The sequence below is a fragment of the Acanthochromis polyacanthus genome, chromosome 4 (assembly GCF_021347895.1).
Source record: "Acanthochromis polyacanthus isolate Apoly-LR-REF ecotype Palm Island chromosome 4, KAUST_Apoly_ChrSc, whole genome shotgun sequence".
Classification (NCBI taxonomy): domain Eukaryota; kingdom Metazoa; phylum Chordata; class Actinopteri; family Pomacentridae; genus Acanthochromis; species Acanthochromis polyacanthus.
In genome coordinates this window covers 10,803,709-10,828,460 of record NC_067116.1, presented here as the reverse complement: position 1 = coordinate 10,828,460, position 24,752 = coordinate 10,803,709, and the positions used below count along the sequence as shown (strand labels likewise).

The 24,752-nt window shown below is 45.3% G+C and overlaps 1 protein-coding gene across 11 annotated transcripts in view; it reads left to right on the top strand.

Annotated features, from left to right (window-relative positions):
- Positions 1-24,752, top strand: part of nfic (nuclear factor I/C) — a 185,846-nt gene that overhangs the window by 125,441 nt on the left and 35,653 nt on the right. For 5 of the 11 annotated variants that reach the window (XM_051947303.1, XM_051947301.1, XM_051947306.1 and 2 more), the window contains exons 9-10: positions 3,932-4,045; positions 4,156-4,313. The exons of 2 other annotated variants lie outside the window; for them this stretch is intronic. In XM_051947303.1, coding sequence (XP_051803263.1) covers positions 3,932-4,045; positions 4,156-4,313 — 272 coding nt within the window. Of the gene's footprint in view, positions 1-3,931; positions 4,046-4,155; positions 4,314-16,952; positions 17,060-24,752 lie in introns of those variants that run through there. 4 more of the 11 variants (XR_007941417.1, XR_007941418.1, XM_051947302.1 and 1 more) reach the window with 4 other exon arrangements.

Here is a 24,752-nt window from a genome sequence, read left to right as displayed (position 1 = left end):
AGAACCCGATGATTTAGACCCCAGCCTGGATTATTTTTCGCCGGAATCCGAACTTTCATTTTCTTATAAGCCTTCTTCCCAGGGAGATTCTGGACAGAAGCGGGGTTCAGGGAAACCATGGACTCTGCTGCAGTTCTTGAGTGAGTCAGTAACGCTGCCCCAGCCGCAGTTCTTGAGTGGGTCATCACTCCGGCCACAGTCCCCGAGTGGGGTTGACAGTTTCCACCCCAGCCAGGACAATTCTCTGCCGGACTCTGAACTTCAGCTCCCTGATGAGCCCTCTTCCCGAAGGAAATCCAGACGGAAGCGGGGCTCTAAGAGACTCCCCACCTCAGCCGCAGTTCCTGAGCAGGACGACGCCGCCACCTCAGCCTTCGCTCTGGAACGGCTCGACGCCGCCACCTCAGCCTTCGCTCCGGAACGACGCGACGCCGCCACCTCAGCCTTCGCTCCGGAACGACGCAACGCCGCCACCTCAGCCTTCGCTCTGGAACGGCTCGACGTCTCCACTTCAGCCTTCGTTCCTGAGCGGGTCGACGTCTCCACTTCAGCCTTCGTTCCGGAGCGGGTCGACATCGCCACTTCAGCCTTCGTTCCTGAGCGGGTCGACGTCACCACTTCAGCCCTTGTTCCTGTGCGGGTCGTGGACTCTGACCCCGCAGCAGCAGCTCTCGAGCGGGTCGTGGACTCTGACCCCGCAGCAGCAGCTCCCGAGTGGGTCATGGACTCCGACCCCGCAGCAGCAGCTTCCGAGCGGGTCGTGGACTCCGACCCCGCAGCAGCAGCTTCCGAGCGGGTCGTGGACTCCGACCCCGCAGCAGCAGCTTCCGAGCGGGTCGTGGACTCCGACCCCGCAGCAGCAGCTCCCGAGCGGGTCGTGGACAACTCCGTCACAGCAGCCGCAGTCCAGAGGGTCTAGGCCGCATCAGCCACAGTCCAGAGTGTCTAGGCCGCATCAGCCACAGTCCAGAGTGTCTAGGCCGCATCAGCCGCAGTCCAGAGTGTCTCGGCCGCAGCAGCCGCAGTCCAGAGTGTCTCGGCCGCAGCAGCCGCAGTCCAGAGTGTCTCGGCCGCAGCAGCCGCAGTCCAGAGTGTCTCGGCCGCAGCAGCCGCAGTCCAGAGTGTCTCGGCCGCAGCAGCCGCAGTCCAGAGTGTCTCGGCCGCAGCAGCCGCAGTCCAGAGTGTCTACGCCGCAGCAGCCGCAGTCCAGAGTGTCTACGCCGCAGCAGCCGCAGTCCAGAGTGTCTACGCCGCAGCAGCCGCAGTCCAGAGTGTCTACGCCGCAGCAGCCGCAGTCCAGAGTGTCTACGCCGCAGCAGCCGCAGTCCAGAGTGTCTACGCCGCAGCAGCCGTCCCTCCACACGGCCTTCAGAGTGTGTCAGCCGTCCCTCCACGCGGCCTTCAGAGTGTGTCAGCCGTCCCTCCAGACGGCCTTCAGAGTGTGTCAGCTGCTGACGATCCTCCAGTGGTACCCTCTGTTCCTGCAATAACAGAGGGGTTCCTATGCCGACGGCCTCCAGCCCGGCCGCCAGAGGGTCCTCGTCTCGTCCACCGCCGACGGCCTCCGGCCCGGCCCCCAGAGTGGTTTCGCTGCCGGCCCCCAGAGTGGTTTCGCTGCCAGCTCCCAGAGCACCTTCGCCACAGCACCTTCGCCTGACGGCCTCCGCCACAGCGCCTTTGCCTGACGGCCTCCGCCACAGCGCCTTTGCCTGATGGCCTCCGCCACAGCGCCTTTGCCTGACGGCCTCCGCCACAGCGCCTTCGCCTTACGGCCTCCGCCACAGCACTTTCACCACTCCGTCGTCTGACGGCCTTCGAGTTCTTTTTGGGAGTATATTCTTTGGTTTTGTTTGGACTTACCAGTGACATTGTTTTTTGGATTTGCTTTTTTTTTTGCGTGCCTTGGTGCCGCCTCACACTGAGTTGGACTCGTGTTTTTTGCCCTCTGTCCGAACCCCCTCCACCCACCCGACTCCTGCGTCTTGTCTCTGTCCCTCCATCTGAACCCCCTCCACCCACCCGACTCCTGCATCTTGTTTTCCGCTGTTTAGTTTGTTGAAGCCACCTCAGTCTTGTTTTCAGTTAGTAGTTGTTTTGTTTAAATAAACCTTTTTTCATAAAGCTAGGGCGTCTGTCAATTGTGTCTGCATCTGGGTTCACCACACCCCACATCCCTGACACATACATTAGGAGGTACAGGGGTACTGTGATGGTAAGTGGTCTAAGCTAAGGGATCTTTTCCTTTTTGCAAGAAGAGGGAACTGGAAGCATGAGTAACAGTTTTTGGGAGCAACTTAAAATCAAAATGCACTTTAAAAAGGTGAATTGAAGTGACAGGTGAAGTGAAAGTGAAGAAAGGAGCTAGCTGATGATAACTTTTATAATTTAATTTTAATTTTGTTTATTTATTTATTGCCAAATTCATAAGGATAGCTATTTTGCTCTGGATATTTCCCACTTTGTTGAAACAGTCCTGCTGCACCAACTACTGAAGCAGTGATTGCTATCTGTAGTTCTTCTGCAACATATTGTTCAGTGGAGGGAATATTCAGTTTATTGAAGAAAATACCGAAACAGAAGGGAATACAATCTTGATTGGATGAATGAAAGAGACACACGAACCAGCAACAACATTAAAACCACTGACAGGTGACATGTAAAACATTGATCATTTTGTTACAATGCAATGTTCTTCTGGGACATTTTGGACCCTAACATTCCATGTGGGTTTTACTTTGGTACGTAAAACCCAGCCAAACATTGTTCCAGACCAAGCACATCCACCCTTGGCAACTGTGCTTCCCAATCACAGCAGCCTCTCCCAGCAAAACAGGGTGCTGTGGCATTGAGAACTGCCTTGGAATTGTGATCACATGGGACCCAATGCAAATTTCACAGGAGCTTGCAGTTTTAATTTTGCTGTACAGCTATGCAAACTGTGAATATCATATTTCATCGATTGACAAAAAAGTGGTGGCATGTTACTCTAATGCATTCCCGCATAACTATACCTATGTACAATGTGTACTCACTGCCCTAGATTCACAATTGTTATAAAAGTAATTGTAATTTGGCTACCACACAGTAAATAAAGCATTGTACTTGGGGCATGGAGGAAGGCACAAAATCAGTGGAACACTTTACTGTGAAGGCAGGAATGTTTGTGTGCAGGTGGGACTCGCAAGAAAGCAGTCCCACACAGGCATCTAACCTACCACACCTCAAAAACTGCTCAGGGATCCACCTTCCAAACTTCCCTCATCCCAATCTGATCATGAATTTCCGGATGTGATGGAACAAGTCAGATCCTAGGAGATCCCACTCCCTGACCCACAAGGACCCAAAGGAATTGCTGCCAACGCCCTCGTGCCAGACACCATAGGCCATCCCCAGAGGTCCCCTATCCGTTCCCCTATCCGTTCCCCCATGAATCTTTGGCAGCATGAGAAGAATATACACACTGTTAGGCAAGTGGTATTAATGTTGTGGCTAGGCAATGTATAACATTGTTTAAAATTAAATTTTAATTTCCATAGGTACAGTAGTTTTGTCTAATTTTGTTTGAATCTATGGGGTTATGTAACAATTTTTAATGTAAATTTAAGACCAGGTTCCATCTTTATCTGTCACTTTATTTCCAGTGTCTAAGTTCAGATTTTTCTCACTGGGCTACTTTATAAATTAGGCCGACACAAGGCACTGCAGAGCACACCTGTCTTAGTAGTGTGGAATCATTACTGACCTGCTTTAAGCATTTTTGTTATCATTGTGGTGCTGTAGCAAACAATTCTGTGGCACTACAGGAGATAAGCAAAAAAATATTTTACAGCTGCGCTTAAATTGCTCTGTGAACTAACAAATTAACAAACCAAAGGGTTCCTGCATATTTGATGCTTGTACCAACAAATATGCCTGTGTATATGTGATTTAGGTCTGTCTCCTCCAGTAAAGAAAACGGAGCTGGATAGTCCGTCTGCCCGGGAAGATTCACCGAGAATGGGTTCCTTTACTCAACACCACCGGCCGGTCATCGCTGTTCACAGTGGTTAGTAGCACACACAGTGTCTCACACACCATGCACGCACACACAGATTATTTATATTTATTAGGATGATGCAAGATCAAAATATCTTTTTGACATCATTTTCTTCTAAGGTCTGTCTCGGGGTCCCCATCCTTCTTCATCTCTTCACTTTCCATCCTCCTCCTACTTTCCCCATGGAGCAATCCGCTATCCTCCTCACCTGGCCCAGGACCCCCTAAAAGATCTGGTCTCATTAGCTTGCGACCCTGCTAATCAAGCTCCTAGCTCGGTGAGTGCCAATAGTCATCAAAGGTCCAAATACTGTTCCCTCTCTCCACTACCATTCTAATTTGCTAACCGCTAGTGTTATGTTACACAAAATGTATATACAGTTATGAACGAAAGTTTACATACATTTTTAAATTAAAATCATTGTAATTGTAATGTACATCGTGGCAGTCTGATCCTTTACTGAATAGCTTTTAAAACACCCTTAACTCAGCCAAAACATAAAGGTTTAAAGTAACAAGAACAACAAACGGACTGAAAAATGCATGGGGTACATGGTAGGCCATCCTGGCTCCCAGACTATGAGCACACAGCTGAAATTTCTGGCAGATTGGAGCATGTACAGCTATTTATGAAACACTTTCTGTCCATCCATGATGTGGGGCTATCACTGTGCCTGTATATTGGTCTATGAAATTCATCAGGGCTGGACTCTGATCACACATTTAAAGTTGGAGGCAGATTGCAGCATGTACGGTGGATTTACACAAGACTTCCTGCTTCATGGTGAAGCATCAATGTTCAGTCAACTGCCATGGTCACGCCCTTTGAGTTTTGTGTACGATTTTCACAAATATTCAACCTGAAGGTATGTTGTATATATTGTCCCAATTTGAGGTGTTTTGGAGTTGCCGCCTATGAGGATTTAATTGCTGAAAATGACCAAAAACACCAGAAATCTGATATTTAATTCAAAATGGCCAACTTCCTGTCGGGTTTAGAGTATGGCTCTAAGAGACTTTTTTGTTCACATTGACGTGCTACATATACATGGCAAATTTCGTAGAAGTATGTGAAATTTGCTGTGGGGGCTATTTTTAAAAATGGTGCAGGGAGCGCTATGGCACGTGCTGTGAATGTATTTTGACATATGGATGCGACCAGGTCAAGGCTGTGATTAAACATGTAAAATTTGAGGTAGATTGGAGCATGCAGAGGATAGTTACACAGCAGTTGATGTTTCATGGCGAAGCATTACATTTCCACAAGCCATCATGGCCACACCCTTTAACATTGGAGAAACCTTTTGATAACTATCACAGTTTCACGCTGGCATTCACTGAGCTCCTGAGAGCAACGCATGCTTTCACAAATGTTTGTAAAAGCAGTCTGGATGCCTAGGTGCTTGATTTTATACACCTGTGACCATGGAAGTGATTGGAACACCTGATTCTGATTATTTGGATGGGTGAGCGAATACTTTTGGCAATATAGTGTACTTGTAAAAGGAACAAGTTATTATATTTATAAAGAGGAGAACCATAGAAGCTGAAAACAGATTGAAAATGTATATTAATGGACTAATGAATATTATCTGTGTAAGAAAGAATATATAATGGAATATTAGCAGAGAACAAAAACAATATTAATGTGAAGACAATTAAAGCTGAAAACCCCCAGCAATATTTTGCAGAAAATAACAAAACTATAAATAATCGTAAGTAAATTGTAATTGAATTTAATACATTCTTTGTAAGTGTTGGACCAAAACTAGTATATGAAATCAAAGATCCAGGAACTACAGTGGGTGAAGATGATAGGTCTGTAATGTTTCTCACACCCATGAGAGGGAAATACTAGATATGGTTACTAAATGAACTCCTCAGAGATTCACTGACCATAATGAAATTAATATGAAAGTTTATTGGTGGTGGTTATTGCAGAGAGGAGTGAAAGCAGCGGTTCCAGGTAAATTAAATGTTTTTCTTATTTGATACCAGATTTTTAAAGAATTTGCAACTATAACATTATCTGTAATAGAAGATGGAATTTTGGGTAGGCGTGTTGCCAGTACATCAGTGCCCTACAGTTTGCGGCTCAGTAATAATGCTGAAAGTTAGACAGAGAGAGGCATCCTGCCAATTTGCGTTTGGTTATGTGTTGTTGTTTTTTTAGAAGTATAATGTGTTTGAAGCCCCATTGGAAGGAAAGGATAACAGAGTTTAGTAATTTGAAGAAGGCGATTGGTATAAATATGGTTAGGTTTTGAAAGTAGTAAAGAAGCCTTGGGAGTGCCACCATTTTTCTAACATGAATAAAGGAAAATCTTCCTGGAATTAATCCAGTTTGATCGTGATGAATTATACTCGCGATACACTTACTGAGTCTAATCGCAAGGATTTCAGTAAAAATTTTAAGGTCGCATCCAAGTAGCGTAATAGGGCGGTATGAAGCTGGGTCGGTATCATCTGTCTTTTTATAATATCAGAGAAATATGGGCTGAGAATAAAGAATCAGGAAGTCGGAGATTGTTGATTGTTTATTCCATATCTAAAATGGAGTGCTAAACTCCAGGACCTGATGGCTATTCTGTGCAATTCTATAAAAATACAGAATTATTCTCAGTTGTCTCCTCTTCTGCTTGTAATATTTAGCCATTCTTTTAGTCAGAAAAGTCTACCAAAGAGTCTGACAGAGACAACTATTTCTATTCTTTTTAATGTTGTACATGCCCCTGCATTCAAGGAGGTACCAGAGGTGGTTTTCTCCCTGGATGCAGAGAAAGTGTTTGATAGAATTAAATGGTGTTATCTGTTTGCTGCATTGGAAAGATCTGATTTCGACTCTGAATTTATCTCTTGGATCTGCCGGTTATAAATCTCCCCCGAATCATCAGAAACGACAATTAAATTAGCTTCCCAACTTTCTCCTCTGTCCAGGGCCACACGGCAGGAGTGTCCTCTCAAACTTTTTTATTTGCTCTAGCTATAGTGCCTTAGTCAATTAAATTTCAAATAGCACTCAATACTTATAAAATTCACAGGATTGGAACTGTACGCACAATTTCTCTTTATGCAGATGACCTGCTACTGTATATCTCAGATCCAATGTTTTGTGTTCCTAACAACAACAACAACAACAATTTGGAACCTTCACAGACTATAAACTAAACCTGTCAAAGAGTGAATGCTTTCCAATCAACAATCTAACTTTCAGATACCAGATGGTGCACTTCCTTTCTGTATGTTAAGGTCCGGCTTTAAGTATTTAGGCATACACATTACCAGTGTCTTTTTGGGTCTTTATGAAAATAATTATAAACTCCTCATGATAAAGCTGCAATCTGATCTGAAGTCTGTTCTTTATTTATCCCTCACAGGCAGTGTTAATCAAAAACAATCAAATAAAATCAAAATATACTTTGTTAATCCCAAAGGAAATTGAGGTACCCAGCAGTGCATTACACTACAAATATACAATAAGGCACAGTGAGGTATAGAATACAATATCAAGATGGGACACTCTGCTAAATAAGTACAAATCCACCATCCCTACCTGGACGAGCACAGACGTGTGTTAGACATGTGTATGTTTTACCGGCAGCACTGTGAGGATCATGTTTTCTGACTTCTCCAGTGCTTTTATCACAATCCAGCCTTCCCTGCTCAGAGCGAAGCTTGAAAGAGCGGGAGCAGACTGTCACCTGGCTGAATGGATCATCGACTACCTCACCAACAGACCACAGTACATGAGGCTTCAAGACTGTGTGTCTGATGTGTTAGTCAGCAGCATGGGGCACCACAGGGGACAGTGCTCTCCCCCTTTCTCTTCACCCCGTACATGTTGAACTGTCACTGTAAGATTCAGGTGGTAAAAGAGGCTCTTACTTGCCCGGGATGGCTATTGCAGCTGAGATGGTGGAAAAGAATAAGGTGAAACTTGCAGAGGATGCAGATCTTCATATTTATTCACCAGCACATCACGAAGCAGTCCGACAGCATTTCCCCAGCACACAGAACAGGCCCACCTCAAAATCCCCTCACACCCAATATATAGGTGAGCTTAAACCACTATGCCCCATTGACAGGTAGAATTCAAGGAGCAGTGCAGCAGAATTACTTACAATATATTACAATTTATATACAAAATATGCCTATTTATTATTAACAAAACACATTACAGTTTCCAAACTCATATGTACACTAAAAACTACCCCTTTAAGTTACATTAATTACCCACTACAATACATTTTCCCCAGCCCAACCTCCCCTCCCATGAGGCCACTTGGCTCAGTCCAATCAGGGGAGATGAACAGCACCTGGACTGCACTCACATGGGCATGCCTCCATGGAGTAACCCAGCCAATCACACCTGATCAGTGAGGGAAGATGGACAATCCCTCACATTTCCTCCCCCTTCGGAAGGCTGGCCCTCTTCTCTCCGGGACAGAAAATCCGCTACAGAGTTCTGTCTCCCTGGAATGTAGCAGATGTTGAACCTGTATGGTTGGAGTGACAGGAACCATCTAGTGATGCGACTGTTTGTGTCTTTCATCGACTCCAGCCACTGGAGCACCCTGTGGTCCGTTTCCAAGGTGAACTCCCTTCCCAGGAGATAGTACTTGAAGGAGTCGATCACCCACTTGATGGCCAAACACTCCAGCTCCACTGTGGAGTAGCGGGTCTCTCGTGGGAATAGCTTCCTGCTCACAAAAGCCACCGGTTGCTTGTCCTCGCCCTCGCCTTGCAGAAGCACTCCTCCAATTCCTCTGTGAGATGCGTCAGTCTGGACAGTGAACGGTAGACTGAAGTTTGGACTCTGGAGAACCGGCTTGCGACACAGGGCCTCCTTGAGATCCTGGAACGCCTTCTCCTGCTCCTCTTCCCAGGTCCACTTGGTCTTGCTGGCACTAGTGAGGTCAGAAAGAGGGGCTGCCCGGGCTGAGAAGCTCCGGATGAACCGACGATACCAGCCCACCAAGCCCAGGAAGGAGCGGACCTGCTTCCTGGTGGTTGGTCTCTCAGCCGCTTGCACCGCCTCCACCTTGTCCTTGACTGGCCGGATCACTCCATTGCCCAGGACATGCCCCAGGTACTGCAGCTCCCGCCTGGCCAAAGAACATTTCTTTGGGTTTATCGTCAGGCCAGCTTGCTTGATTCGGCCAAGAACGGCTTTTAGATGCCCCAGGTGTTCCTGCCATGAGTTGCTGAAAATGATAACATCATCAAGGTATGCTCCAAAAAATGACTCCATACCTGCCAACACCTGGTTCATCAGTCTTTGAAACGTCGCAGGAGCCCCATGGAGGCCAAAAGGCATCTTTGTGAACTGCCACAGTCTATGGGGTGTCCTGAAGGCGGTGAGGGGCTTGGCAGCATCCGCGAGAGGCACTTGCCAGTACCCCTTACACAAGTCCAGGGTACTGATGAACTGAGACTGGCCAACCCGCTCTATCAGATCATCTAACCTGGGCAAAGGAAAGGCATCAAATTTTGACTGTGCATTTACCCTCCTGAAGTCGATGCAAAAGCGAATGCTCCCGTCCTTCTTGATGACCAGTACAACAGGATTGCTCCACTCACTGGTGGATGGCTCTATCACTCCCAGTTCAAGCATGGTCTCAATCTCCTCTAATAGAACTGGCACCATCCTCTCCGGGATGCGGTACATCCTCTGCCTGATGGGGGTGCTTGTCTGTCAGCTGAATGTCATGGTACACCAGATCTGTGGTGCCTGGCTTCTCCTTAAAGAGGTCAGGGGAGATGATGGCTTCAAGCTCCTGCTGCTGTATAGGAGGGAGATGGGACAAGTCAATTTGTGTGGCTGAAGGCTTTGCTGGAGTAAACTCACCCTCCTCATCTTCCTCCGGCACAGCCCGAACATAAAACTGTGGGCTAGGGGGGGGGATCTCGAGTCTTCCACTCTTTCAATAAATTAATGTGAAAAGTCTGTTTTTTGTTCCTCCGCTCAGGCATGTCTATTTCGTAGACAGTGTCACTCTGCTTTCTCAGCACTGTATATGGACCCTTCCATTTTGCCAGTAGCTTATTTTCAGAGGTAGGTAACAATAACAGAACTTGCTGACCTGGTTTGAAGGACCTCTGTCTTGCAGCGCGATCGTACCAGGTTTTCTGGTTCTGCTGTACTTTCGCCATCTCTCTCCTCACCAGCTGTGTCGACTGTTCCATCTTGTCACGCATTTTAAGGACATAGGTGAGGATGTTGGTTGCTGTCCCCTCTGGTTTCCCAATCCAGGACTCCTGCAGGACATCCAGAGGCCCCCGGACCTGACGACCATAGAGGAGTTCGAACGGCGAGAACCCTGTGGACGCCTGTGGAACTTCACGGTAAGCGAAAAGAAGATAAGGTAACCATTTATCCCAGTCTTTGCCACTGATGGAAACAACCTTCTTCAACATGCTTTTTAGGGTCCTGTTATACCGCTCACAAAGTCCATCAGTCTGTGGGTGGTAAGGCGTGGTCCGGATACTCTTAATACCCAACAGCCTGTACACCTGCTTTAGAGTGTTGGACAGAAAGTTTGTACCCTGATCTGTTAAGATCTCAAAAGGAAATCCTACTCTAGAGAAGAGCTGAAGAAGAGCGTAGGCTATCTGCTTAGCTGTAATATCCCTTAAGGGGAATGCCTCAGGGTAGCGAGTAGCATAGTCACAAATAGTGAGAATAAACCGGTTCCCTGACTGTGACCTTTCTAGAGGCCCCACTATATCCATGGCTATCCTACTGAAAGGAACATCAATAATGGGAAGTGGCTGAAGTGGATATTTAGGGACATTCTTATTAGCAAAGAGCTGACAAACAGGACATGACTGAAAAAAGTTCTTTACTGCGGACTGGAGACCAGGCCAAAAAAATTTACTGGCAATCCGGTCAAAAGTCTTTTTGGAGCCCAGATGACCCGCCCATGGAATGCTATGACCCAGCTTTAGCACCTGCTCACGTAACTGGGTGGGGACCACTAGCCTCTCTGCTTGTGATTTCCCAGACTGGTGGTACAGCAACCCCGCCCTCAGGACGTAACCCTCCCTAGGGGCCGCCTCACCAGCCTCCTGCTTTGCCTGGCCAAAGGCCTCCTGCAGTGACTCATCCTGACTCTGGAGCTGTAGAAAATTTAGAGGCATGTCAATATCAGAGTCCCCTGGATTTGGAATACATTTCATTAGCATTTTTGCAGTACCTTCCATTTTTTCCCGTCTTTTCTGGCGTCTACTTTTTCGAGGTTTAAAGGAGCCCATCTGAGGGACATTAGATCCAAAAAATGGTAGGTAACTCAATGGATTTGGATCAACAGGGGGAGAACTTTGGATTTCCTGGGGATTAACATCTCCCCTTTGTATGTCTAAACCAGCCTTTGACTGCCCTTTGCTTTGGGATCTGGTCACCACACAGACAGGTTTAACAGACTGGACTAGCTCGGACAATACAGGAATATCCTGGCCTAAAATCACCTGATGAGCGAGATTTTTCACCACCCCAACTGTTAGCAAATATGTCTGACCTGCCACTTCAACATACACTATAGCAGTGGGGTAAGTGCGATGATCCCCGTGGACACAGGAAATATCCAAGCCTGGTCCAACAAAATGGCCCTGACTTTTCAAAATGGCGGGATTGACTAGCGTTTGCACACTCCCAGTGTCAAGTAAAGCCAATGCTGGCTCCCCATTAACTTTAACCTCTGTTAACTGCTGTTTGCCATTTCCCCGAACCTCCTCCCTTCCCGGTCGAGGCACAGTACAAAAATAGGCAGATTTAGCTTTCCTGGCAGGGCAATCAGGTTTTTTGTGTCCTTCCTGACCACAGAAGAAACATACGAGACCCTTACCAGAGGGCTTAACTTTCCCCAAGTCAACATTTTCCTCTCTAGGCCTACTCGCCCCACCTGCCTGATCCGGACCAACCCCCTTGCCAAAACCCACAGACCTACCCTGTAATGTACTGCCTTTGGAGTATGGGTCGAACCGGAATGTCTTCGGTCCTCGTCTGGCTGACAGGAAGTTCTCCACAAACTCCGCAGCTTCACGCCCCGAGGTTGGGTTACGCTCCTTAACCCAAACTCTCAGCTCTGGTGACAGCGAATGGTAGAACTGCTCCAAGATGAGGATTTCACCCACTTGCTTCTTCGTCTTCTTCTCTGGCTGCATCCATTTTTGGTATAAGTCTTTGAGGCGGTTGTAAAACTCCCGTGGAGTCTCCCCGGGCTGGAAGTCTGGCTCACGAAACCGCTGGCGATATACATCTTCATTAATTTCATATTTTGTCAAAATGGCTTCTTTCACACTTTTATAGTCACATGAATCTTCCAAAGCCATAGCAACATAGGCTGCACGGGCCTTACCAGTCAGATGTGGAATTAGCCTCACTGCCCAGTCCATCTCTGGCCATTGATAAGCGGTGGCCAGACGTTCGAAGGTGGTGAGATATTGCTCAATGTCGTCACCATCCTCCAACCTGGGAATAGCCGACTGTGCCCAGCCTCTACCAGTGTGTTCCTGTGCCACTGGTACCGATTCGGCCTGTTGCTGTGGTGGGGGATGGGGGGGTGCTTGTACCTCAACCCTGGGGCTCGATCTTTCACCCAGGCGGCGGACCTGCGCGCCTGCATCTGCCTCCATCGTTCCTCTTGCTCCTGCGTCTCCCGGTTCCATCGATTGCTCAGGTCGGTTTGGGACTGCAGGCATTTCTGTAGCATACACATGATGGAGGACAGATCCGCGGCACCTGGAGGCTCTTCTTTGGACTGGGACTCCACATGTTCTCCTCCTGTGGCTCCCTCCTCCAAAAACTTTTCCTCGTTCTTCTTCTTAGGTGGCATGCGTACTCAGTTTGGCAGCACCAATCCCACTTCTGACACCACAATGTAAGATTCAGGTGGTAAAAGAGGCTCTTACTTGCCCGGGATGGCTATTGCAGCTGAGATGGTGGAAAAGAATAAGGTGAAACTTGCAGAGGATGCAGATCTTCATATTTATTCACCAGCACATCACGAAGCAGTCCGACAGCATTTCCCCAGCACACAGAACAGGCCCACCTCAAAATCCCCTCACACCCAATATATAGGTGAGCTTAAACCACTATGCCCCATTGACAGGTAGAATTCAAGGAGCAGTGCAGCAGAATTACTTACAATATATTACAATTTATATACAAAATATGCCTATTTATTATTAACAAAACACATTACAGTTTCCAAACTCATATGTACACTAAAAACTACCCCTTTAAGTTACATTAATTACCCACTACAATACATTTTCCCCAGCCCAACCTCCCCTCCCATGAGGCCACTTGGCTCAGTCCAATCAGGGGAGATGAACAGCACCTGGACTGCACTCACATGGGCATGCCTCCATGGAGTAACCCAGCCAATCACACCTGATCAGTGAGGGAAGATGGACAATCCCTCACAGTCACTAGGAGCTGTCACCTCCAGCAGTTCTCTGATGATACAGCCATTGTCGGGTGTGTATCTGAGGAGGACGAGCAGGAATACAGGACGTCATCCCTGATGTCGTTGACTAGTGTGCACTAAGCCATCTGCAGCTCAACACCCACAAGACGAAGGAGATGGTCATTGACTTCCGCAGGAGGAGGACATGTCAGACTGCAATGGTGAAGATTCAGGGTTTGGACTTTGAAATGGTGGACTCATTTACATGGACTAATGGACTCATGGACTAATATACAAATACCTGGGTGTTCACCTCGACAATAATCTGGACACTTAACACAGAGGTCCTGTACAAGAAGGACCAAAGTTGTCTCCACCTGCTGAGGAGATTAAGGTCCTTTAACCCTCTCTACCCTAAATACGCTCTGGAGCGGAAATCTTGTTGCGCCGCTGTAATCAAAACAAAGAAAGAAAATGAAGCGTCGAGGAGTCTGCCTTTAAACTTGTGCTGAAAGTGCAGATTTTGAACTTTCTACCAGTTTTTTTAATCATTTTGATCGGCCAAGTAAAACCAGAGATGTGATCAATAGTTAACGCCACATTTTTTACCGAACTTCACCCGAGCATATTTCCAGCGTCTTTTATGCACGGCAAAACTTTGAACTTTGGACTCAGCGGAGAGTCCTCTCTGCTGAAAGCATCTGACGAGAAACACAGACCCTTGGAGTGATGCTTGGTGTTGGACGGAAAATGTGGACCAGATTTTCGCAAACCTGGCGTTCTCTGGAGTAAAAACGTGAACTGGATTTTGCCAAAGGCGACTGAGAAACCTGAAGCTGGGTGACAGAGACGCTCTGACGGGGAGCGGCCGCACAGACGGGAAGCGGCCGCACAGACCCCTCTGTGTTCATAGTAAGAGAGTGGAGTATTCGAGAAATACGCAGAGGAGAGATGGCCAAAGTGCGGATTTGGAACTTTCTATAATTTTTTTTTTTTTTTTGGTCAGGATATAGTTATAACTCTTTGGGAGAGCAGCATGTCCTTCACTGGCTTTGGCCACAGATCACTCTCTCTGCTAGACACCAAAGATGCACAAAAATGAAGATTTTGTTTCAGATGTAATATATTAGTACTACTACTACTACTACTAATAATAATAATAATAATAATAAAACAAAAACAATAATAACAATAATAACCACAACAATAATAATAATACAACAACAACAATAATAAAACCACAATAACAATAATAGTAATAATAATATTCATAATAAACATATTCTAGCAATGGAGAACACCAGGAATCTGGATTCTTCCTATGGTCCTAAAGCCTGTTTCTATTGTATTTGTCATTGTAGAGACTGTGGTGGACAGAAGAAGTTTTTTTTGGAACGGCACAAATTCATTTATGTAAAATTTTATTGTGACTCCTCATGATTTTGTAAATAGTTGTGCAAAAACGCCTAAAAACATTCCTGCATTTTAGTGCAAATAGTGGTATATAACTGTGTTAACCCTGTAAAGCCTGACCCATCAAAAAATAGCCAGAAAATTCTGATTTTTTGGAACTGACATGTTTATCACTCCTTTTAACAAAATCAAAAAAAAAAATATTCCATATCATTTTGTTTATGATATACTGTTTGTATCATATATGATACATCAGGCTTTTGGGGTAACTTTTGGCTCACAACCATATACAGTGAAACTCCACTTGCTCCAGTCTGCTGTTAGTACTGAGTGATCTGACACACTTCATAACAAAAAATAATACAATAACAGATACATTATAAAGAAAGAACAAAACAATATACTTCAAGAAGCTTTGTCTCCATCTCCCAGTAGATTCTCACACTGAACATATGTACTAATCCCCTATGTGTTTACATGCCTAGACCCTGCTCTGTCCCCTCGTCATCCTCATTTTCCACTAACTGCCCCATGGCACTTGTATTTCCATCCAGTATCTCCTTGATGACATTTTCAGTGTACTTTATTTTTCTCTCTTCTTTGTCTAGCCATTTTGACATCTAAAAATTGGTCAATATAGTATAGCGATTATGATTTCAGAGTAATTGTTATTGTACAAATACTCAAAATGCATTTGAAGATGGCATTTTATTCCTTCATTAAATTAATTAAGTGAATTAAGTAACCAAAGTAGTGTGTTGATGGCATTTTCACTTTAATTTCTTTTTCTGTGTTCTTCCTCTAGTCTTTTTGACATATAAAAACAGGTCAATAAAATATAGCGATTATGATTTCAAAGGAACTGTTATTGTAAAAATACTCAAAATGCTTTTGAAGACGGCATTTCATTCCTTCATTAAATTAATTAAAAAATTAAAATAGTATGTGTTTGTATTTTCACAGGTACAATGTAGATTACATTACAAAAACGCTATATGACAATTCCGGGAAAAAAAGTACGTTATAATCCTGTTGTATCATATATGATACAGACATTTTGACATGGTTTAACTGAAATATAAACAATGAATTACTTCGTAAATATGCATTCTTTCAATGCAGAAAATACTTATTTGTAAAACTGAATAACAATTTAGATGTTATTCTTACCGTTACTTTTGAAAATTAGAAATTGTTTTCCGAAAAAGGAGTGTAGATAGCCTAGCCGTGCTAGACCCATGCTCTGAAGACGCAAGGGTCTAGGCACGCTCGACAGGGAGGGAGGCGAGCTAAAAGGTTGTCTATCAAATCACTCTGCAGCAATTGGGTAGGTATACAACCAATCAGTGCAACGAACAGGCTCCTAGAGCGCCGGAAATCAGAGGATGCGGTAGTTCGGTGAAGCCTTATTCATACAGTCAATAGGTGAAGCTCAAGTATATTGCAGACATGTTAACAGAAAGATTATTCAGAGTCGGTGCTAATGGAGCTCAACGACTGTTGTCGTTTTTGTTGTCGACCCTGGCAGAGAATTAAATTCGTTGCCATGGGTTGTCTAGCGCGGCTAGGCTAGAGTGTAGACGATTTCACGAAAGTAGCCATTTTGAAATGGGTCAAAGTTCAACTTCAGCTGCCAGTAGTGGGATGATAATCCACCAGGGGGCAGAATACATGTATAAGATTACATACAACAGGTTTTTAAGGAATCTACTTATCATGTTGATGAGATACAGGTCTCAGAAACTCGTGTATCATATATGATACAAGCGGCGTTACAGGGTTAACTGCTAAATTTGTACATCATTTTATGACAATTTCTATTTACATTATAAGTTCTGAAAAAGATTCATTACACATGTTTATGGTGTCCACAGCAAAAAAAAAAAAAAAAATCAAACTTTTTTCTACTCGGACTTTGTATTTTTTCTGCTGTTTTAGGTCAAGTGTGTTCATAATTATATCAAAAAGTATAAATAATTATAGAATCACACAGGTGAGGTGGTGCTGAAAAAAACGACACCAAGCAAAGAAAGATCAACAGCTTTTAAGGTGAAATGTATGACACTGTGATAGTGTCTGCTCTTTTCTATGCAGTGGTCTGCTGTGGAACAGGGAGCACAGACATGTACAGAAAGAGACTAAATAGACTGGTCAGGAGGGCCGGTTCTGTCCTGGATTGCTCCCTGGACTCCACAGAGAAGGTGGGTGAGAGAAAGATGTTGGCAAAGCTCACATCCATCATGGACAATCCCTCTCTCCCACTCCATGACACTGTGGGGTCTTTAAGCAGCTCCTTCAGCAGCAGACTGCAGGCACAGACAGATGGCAGGTTTAAACACAAAGAGTTTATTAAACCAAAACCAAAGTTGTAGTGTTAATCATTACTTTGGTCATATTCTGGGACTTTTTTCCCCAGTGTACACTGCAGGAATGAGTACTACAACATGTGAATCAGTCATTAAACAACGTTAATAATTACAGAGTATATTTACTGTTTTCTCCAGTTTAAAGGGGACATATTATGCAAACCGCACTTTGTGAAAGTGTTCTTACAGTAGTGTGTGTTGCAGTAGCTCATTATGAGGTTCGAATTTGAAAACTGTCTGTTTCCTCCCTGTCTTGCTACACCACATTTTGTGAAAATGCCTGCTCAAACGTCTGATTTTGATTTGGGTCCGCTTATGACGAAATAAGCGGATTTAACTCCTCCCCCTGACTGCGCCCCCCCTCCGCACTGTCCTACCAGCGTGCGTTGTCCTGGGTGAGGGAGGGGGTTCTGGAGTGGCGGTTCCCTCACAGCGCCACTCTTCTCTCATTTACCAGAGCTCGGCTTCTCAGTGCGGGCACCGGGCAGTCTCGTGCGAAGTGACCAGGCTCATGGCACCAGTAGCAGCCGTCTGGAGAGCGGCGGCGACGTAGGAGGCTTGGTCTCTCACTCCTCTTCTTCCCCGGGCCGGCACTCAGCCATCCTTACGTGCGGCTTGAACGCGGAAGTCGTGGGGGGCCGGGACGTGAGCCTCTCTCGGCTTCTCGTAGTGCCTCGGCTGCCGGAACATCTCCCCAGCTGCCGGCAGCCAGCCACCGGGCACCATCAGGAGAGAGTGGGGAGCCGCCCGGCGCCGCTGCTGTGCGGAAAGCAAACACTCAGCGAGGCACTACGAGAAGCCGAGAGAGCGGAACGCGCGCTCACGTCCCGGCACCCCTTCAGCGTTCAAGCCGCACGTCAGGATGGCTGAGTGCGGGCCCGGGGAAGAAGAGGAGCGAGAGACCGAGCCGCCTACGTCGCCGCTGCTCTCCAGACGGCTGCTACCGGTGCCATGAGCCTGGTCACTTCGCATGAGACTGCCCGGCGCCCGCACCGAGAAGCCGAGCTCCGGGAAACGAGAGAAGAGTGGCGCTGTGAGGGAACCGCCACTCCAGAACCCCCTGGCTGGCTGCAGGCGGCTGGGGAGATGCTCCGGGCCGGCTGCCGGAGCATCTCTCCTGCTAGACTCCTGCCTGTGGCAGCCCACCGTTTCGCCGCGGCGGGTTCTTGGTGTGGTGGAGCTGTCGGGGATTACGGGAGCGAACTCTCCGCTGGCTGGCTCTTTTCCTCTTGGGTTTGCTCCCAAGAGGCGGCTCAGTTCCTCGGTGACAGCTTGTTGGAGCTCCCTCAGTTCTTCCTCCATCTGCAGTCGGGCGAGCGCCATCCCACTTCTGACACCAATGTAGCACTGAGCGCATCCTCTCCCAGAGAGGGGAGGGGGAGTGGACAGATGCGTTCATTTGCATACCTGGAAGCAGGCCCAGAAACAGCTTGTTCTGAGGAGGGCTGGTGAGACTGAATTTTTCAACCGCTGAAACTCCGAACAAAGGATGATTTTGGGGCGAACAAACTTAAATACTATGTTTTTGGGCTTCTGAGACCTATATGACGTGACTGAAAAATAGCATAATATGGGACCTTTAACTTCAGAGACTCAGCAGATATTCGGGACTACTGACAACACAGAACCTTAACCTTATTGTCTTAATCACATTTAGGTTTCTAAATGTTACATTAATGTGAACCGGTGTCTCCACTGACAGTTTCATTTACTAAATGTACCACGTTACACTAACACAACACACTTCAGCTGTTTACACAACACAAACATCGTTAGCTTAATTCTATGTTAGCTTTAGTCAGGCTACAATGGAGCAGCTAGCTCGGTTAGCAACACTAATTCACATTAATGCTCAGTACTGGATGCCACCACTTTTCTCTGGTCAACACACACAAATAAACACCAACATCTGGACTGCATAGCACACATTATATCTGGCACTACAGCTGCATATAAAGGGCATTAAAAGTGGCACCGATAAGAAAATAAACACTTACCGAACTATCAGAGTCCCTTCAGCGTCTGCTGGTAGGATTAGCCGAAGGTTAAAAAACTGGTTAAAACAGTGATGGCGTTGCTTATTTAAACCGAAAATTCAGTAAAGAAAAGTTATATTACCTTTGCTGACATGTTTCGACAGCTTCTGCTGTCTTCCTCAGAACATCATCTGACGTTTGGTGACGTGTCCTTTTTATCATGTGGACAGTTTGACAGATCTGTCAGAATCTGTCAAACCCACCACGCCTCGCTATCGTATAGTAATGAACGACAAAATGAACCTAATTCAACTGGTTAAAACAGGCCAACGGCAGAGAAACTGTCTGTGGAAAAGGTTCTGCTGCTCAACCGATAAATAAACCAACAGTTATTTGATCGGAATTAAATCCAAATGAGGAGAACAGAGTCTCGGCTGCCTTCTCCAGATGACCTGTCAGTTATTCCAGGCCGGACTGTCAGTCAAGTAACTACGCCCCCTGACCTCGCAAAACTTTCATGCCCTATAAAAAATCAATATTGATTTATTTTAAGATTGGTCAATTGGTCTCTCATTTTGACCATGAAAACGGACGAAAAAATCATAAGCCGTAGAAAAGCAGTCTTTCAAATTATAGTTTTTCCTGTGATGAATTGGGGTCTATGTAGCCAGAGCTTTTTGGAGCCAAAAAAGCGGACAGTTTTACATTTTTTTGACGGACGGTCTTTGGCACTCCGTGTTGGCTTCATTTTTGGAGCCAGATGCTCCGTCCATCTTTATACACAGTCTATGGTCTGTCCGGGAGGGTAAGAGCCAGCAGCTCAGCAGGCTGACAGGCTGAATCTGGTGCTGACGACTGCAGCGACAGCTTCGGCAAACACGCAGGCGGTAAACAGGGCAGACTGGCAGGAGAAATGTGGCGTAGCTGATGGTACGATCTGCTGATGAGTGGTGTGGGAAGTCAGACTTCATTGCTGGTGGAGAGCCGATGCAGCTGTGCTGGTGCAGCAGCTGCCTCGGATCAGTGCAGATCATCAGCGGCCAGGAGCACAACAAGAGGGAAGAGGCTGGAACAAGGGAGAGTGCGAGACAGAACATCAGGGAAGAGAGAGAGAGAGGAAAAAAAGAGAAGCGAGGAGGAGGGAGAGGAGAAAAAGAGGGAGAGAGGGGAAAAGATGGAGTAGAAAGAGAAGAGAAGGCAGCAAGGGGGGCCAGGCAGGGACCCTGACATCTGGTGTGCTTGGGCCAAACGACGTCAGGCAAACCTCTGTTTCTCATTGATCAGGGGCTTATTGACAGACTTGTTTGATCTTAAGCCCTGATCTAAAAATCAACCACGTACAGTGCAGGTGGAACACTGGACACCAGTTTGGATTGACCACTGCTGCTAATGCTTCTGCGATGTCATTCAGCAGTTTTCCTTGTACATATGGACCACTAGTTACGGCCATTTCTTGCTGAAGAAACCCTTGGATGCTCAGATGTTGGTTTGTCTTCCAAACTGTTGGTTCATCTGTATTTCTGCAGCGTGTATCCAACTGCTGAAGGACTGCATCTGTACTTCCTGGCTATCTAGTAGCAGCTGGACCCTTCCTGGCTGAGACTCTGTATTGTATATATATATATGTATATATATACAGTGCCTTGTGAAAGTCTTCGGCCCCCTTGAACTTTTCAACCTTTCGCCACATTTCAGGCTTCAAACATAAAGATATAAAATTCTAAGTTTTTTGTCAAGAATCAACAACAAGTGGGACACAATCGTGAAGTGGAACGAAATTTATTGGATATTTTAAACTTTTTTAACAAATAAAAACCTGAAAAGTGGGGCGTGCAATATTATTCAGCCCCCTTGCATTAATACTTTGTAGCGCCACCTTTTGCTGCAATTACAGCTGCAAGTCGCTTGGGGTATGTCTCTATCAGTTTTGCACATCAAGAGACTGAAATTCTTGCCCATTCTTCCTTGCAAAACAGCTCGAGCTCAGTGAGGTTGGATGGAGAGCGTTTGTGAACAGCAGTCTTCAGCTCTGCCCACAGATTCTGGATTGGATTCAGGTCTGGACTTTGACTTGGCCATTCTAACACCTGGATACGTTTATTTGTGAACCATTCCATTGTAAATTTGGCTTTATGTTTTGGATCATTGTCCTGTTGGAAGATAAATCTCCGTCCCAGTCTCAGGTCTTTTGCAGACTCCAACAGGTTTTCTTCCAGAATGGTCCTGTATTTGGCTCCATTCATCTTCCCATCAATTTTAGCCATCTTCCCTGTCCCTGCTGAAGAAAAGCAGGCCCAAACCATGAGGCTGCCACCATCATGTTTGACAGTGGGGATGGTGTGTTCAGGGTGATGAGCTGTGTTGCTTTTACGCCAAACATATGGTTTTGCATTGTGGCCAAAAAGTTCGATTTTGGTTTCATCTGACCAGAGCACCTTCTTCCACATGTTTGGTGTGTCTCCCAGGTGGCTTGTGGCAAACTTTAAATGAGACTTTTTATGGATATCTTTGAGAAATGACTTTCTTCTTGCCACTCTTCCATAAAGGCCAGATTTGTGCAGTGTACGACTGATTGTTGTCCTATGGACAGACTCTCCCACCTCAGCTGTAGATCTCTGCAGTTCATCCAGAGTGATCATGGGCCTCTTGGCTGCATCTCTGATCAGTCTTCTCCTTGTTCGAGGTGAAAGTTTAGAGGGACAGCTGGGTCTTGGTAGATTTGCAGTGGTCTGATACTCCTTCCATGTCAATATGATTGCTTGCACAGTGCTCCTTGCGATGTTTAAAGCTTGGGAAATCTTTTTGTATCCAAATCTGGCTTTAAACTTCTCCACAACAGTATCTCGGACCTGACTGGTGTGTTCCTTGGTCTTCATGATGCTCTCTGCACTTTAAACAGAACCCTGAGACTATCACAGAGCAGGTGCATTTATATGGAGACTTGATTACACACAGGTGGATTCTATTTATCATCATCAGTCATTTAGGACAACATTGGATCATTCAGAGATCCTCACTGAACTTCTGGAGTGAGTTTGCTGCACTGAAAGTAAAGGGGCCGAATAATATTGCACATCCCACTTTTCAGTTTTTTATTTGTTAAAAAAGTTTAAAATATCCAATAAATTTCGTTCCACTTCACGATTGTGTCCCAATTGTTGTAGATTCTTGACAAAAAATTAAATTTTTATATCTTCATGTTTGAAGCCTGAAATGTGGCGAAAGGTTGAAAAGTTCAAGGGGGCCGAATACTTTCACAAGGCACTGTATATACCCATCCAGTGTTGTCTCTGTTGATTTGATTATGGGGTAGTAGGGCCGAACAAAATGCAGAGAAAATCATGTTATGTTGTTATGTTGACAGATGATATTAATTGTAGGCAGGCACCTTTGTCACACCACAGTGCTTAATTTATAATGAAAGTTTTGTGTCTTCAGTATTTCCTCACTTTTATCTATAGCCACCTGAGACCCAGGGAAAAAAAGGTTTTGTCATTTCGATTTTTTTAACATAAATGAAGTGTTTGGGTGGTAAAGAACATACTGCAAAGATTTTTTTAAAAACTTAAATTTATCAAGATTTTATAACATATGCACTGTAGTGTACAACAGGACGCCATTGGTGTTTAACGTGAAATATTCACAAAGTAAATATGTTGATTATGAAAATAGCTCATCTGGAATCTTCTTAAATAAAGCATGTATGAACATATTTGTTTTAAAACATACATTAAAACTTCACAGAAACTTCACAATAACAATATACAATGGCTTTGCACTAACCAAAAGGATGTGTGGCAATGGGTGTGGCCAATCACAAAAAGGCATGTAACTCCCTAATGGCTTCATGAAATATGTACCACAAAATTTTGGGGCAAGGTTGGTCATAGGCTAATGAAGAACTGATTAAATATCCACATCCACTAGTCAAAGAGTACTAGGCTTGGCCATTCACAATAACACAACTAATTCCCAAACGGCTTTATCAGATGCTTCATCAGATGCCAACAATGAGGTGTCTTCCACAATGATGAGGCAATTCAATTTTTTTTTCTCTCACCCTCTCCTGTCTCAACCACTGGGCTGTCATCTTCTGAAAGGTTTAGGTCTGAATCTACCTTAATGATTCTCTGAAGAATTACCTCTGCCTCTGTCAAACACCTGTTTACTAAAGAAAAAAGGGAAGTAAACATAAGTCCAAAGTCCTGACATGCACTGGTAAATGTTCTATATTTATATAGCGCTTTACTATACCTGCAAGGTACCCAAAGCGCTTTACAAGATACGTCACATTCACCCATTCACACACACGGCGGACGCTGCCACGCAAGGCGCTAACCACGACTCATCAGGAGCAATTAGGGGTTAGGTGTCCTGCTCAGGGACACCTCGACCTGAGCACAATGGGCCTAGGATTGAACCGGCAACCCTCCGGTTGCGGGACGGCCATTCTACCCACTGAGCCATGCTGCCTCTACAGTGTACGTTCATAAATCAATTGTTTTTCCTATGAAAATAACTAATCAAATCTTTGAAAATGCACTCAAATTACTCTTTAGAATTTTATTTACTATAAGCAGTCAAAATATAGCACTAAAAATACAATTAATGGGCTGACTGCCATTTTGAAAAGACCCACAAAGGGAGTTGGCAAGACACACACCCACACATGTGATGTCATTTTAAAGCTAAGTTTGTCTGCTTTAAGGAACATCAGGATTTAAAAGTGTGGCATATATGGTATTGGAGAAATGAACAAGAAATGAATGTGCACTACAGTGCACAAAAATGAACTGCCGTGTCTCAGGAGGATAGGTAAACATGGCAGGTGATTAACAAAACTGAATATGATATGGGGAAAAGGGCTGAGAGGAGTACCCAAAGGAAATTACAGGGTTTACAAATGACTTAATTGCTTTATTTGTAATGAAAGTACAAATTACTGAGTGAATAATGGAAAGCAAAACTGACAAAACAAAAGGCAAACTAAGTGCTGAGAAAGGGCAGGCAGGAAAACTAGATAGCTGGGTCTGAATCTGGAGGTCTTGAACAGCATGACAGTAGAAACAGACAACAAATGATCCAAAGTGATTAGTGGATAACAAGGCAAAGAACCAGTTTGGGCATGTGTTAAAATTAGTTATCTGGCAGTAAAATACTGTCTGAACCAGGGCTTTTTAGTGAAGAGTGTTAAATTAGAAGCAGGTAAGTCAGCCGAGGCATATTTGTATTCACTTCCTGCTAATTAGGTTGCAATTCAGTCATACACACACTGAGGCAGAGAGGAAGGAAGAGCGATGGCTAATAAATCAGGGGCAACGGCAGGGACTCTCACACTCCGTCAGTGATGAAGATGAAGGATTTGAACTCTGTGCATTCATTAAAATAGTTTTTATCAAATACTGCACGTGGCTGCACAGTGGAGTAGTGGTTAGCACTTTCACCTTGCAGCAAGAAGATCCCCGGTTCAAATCCCGGCCTGGGCCTGGGATCTTTCTGCATGGAGTTTGCATGTTCTCCCTGTGCATGCGTGGGTTTTCTCCGGGTACTCT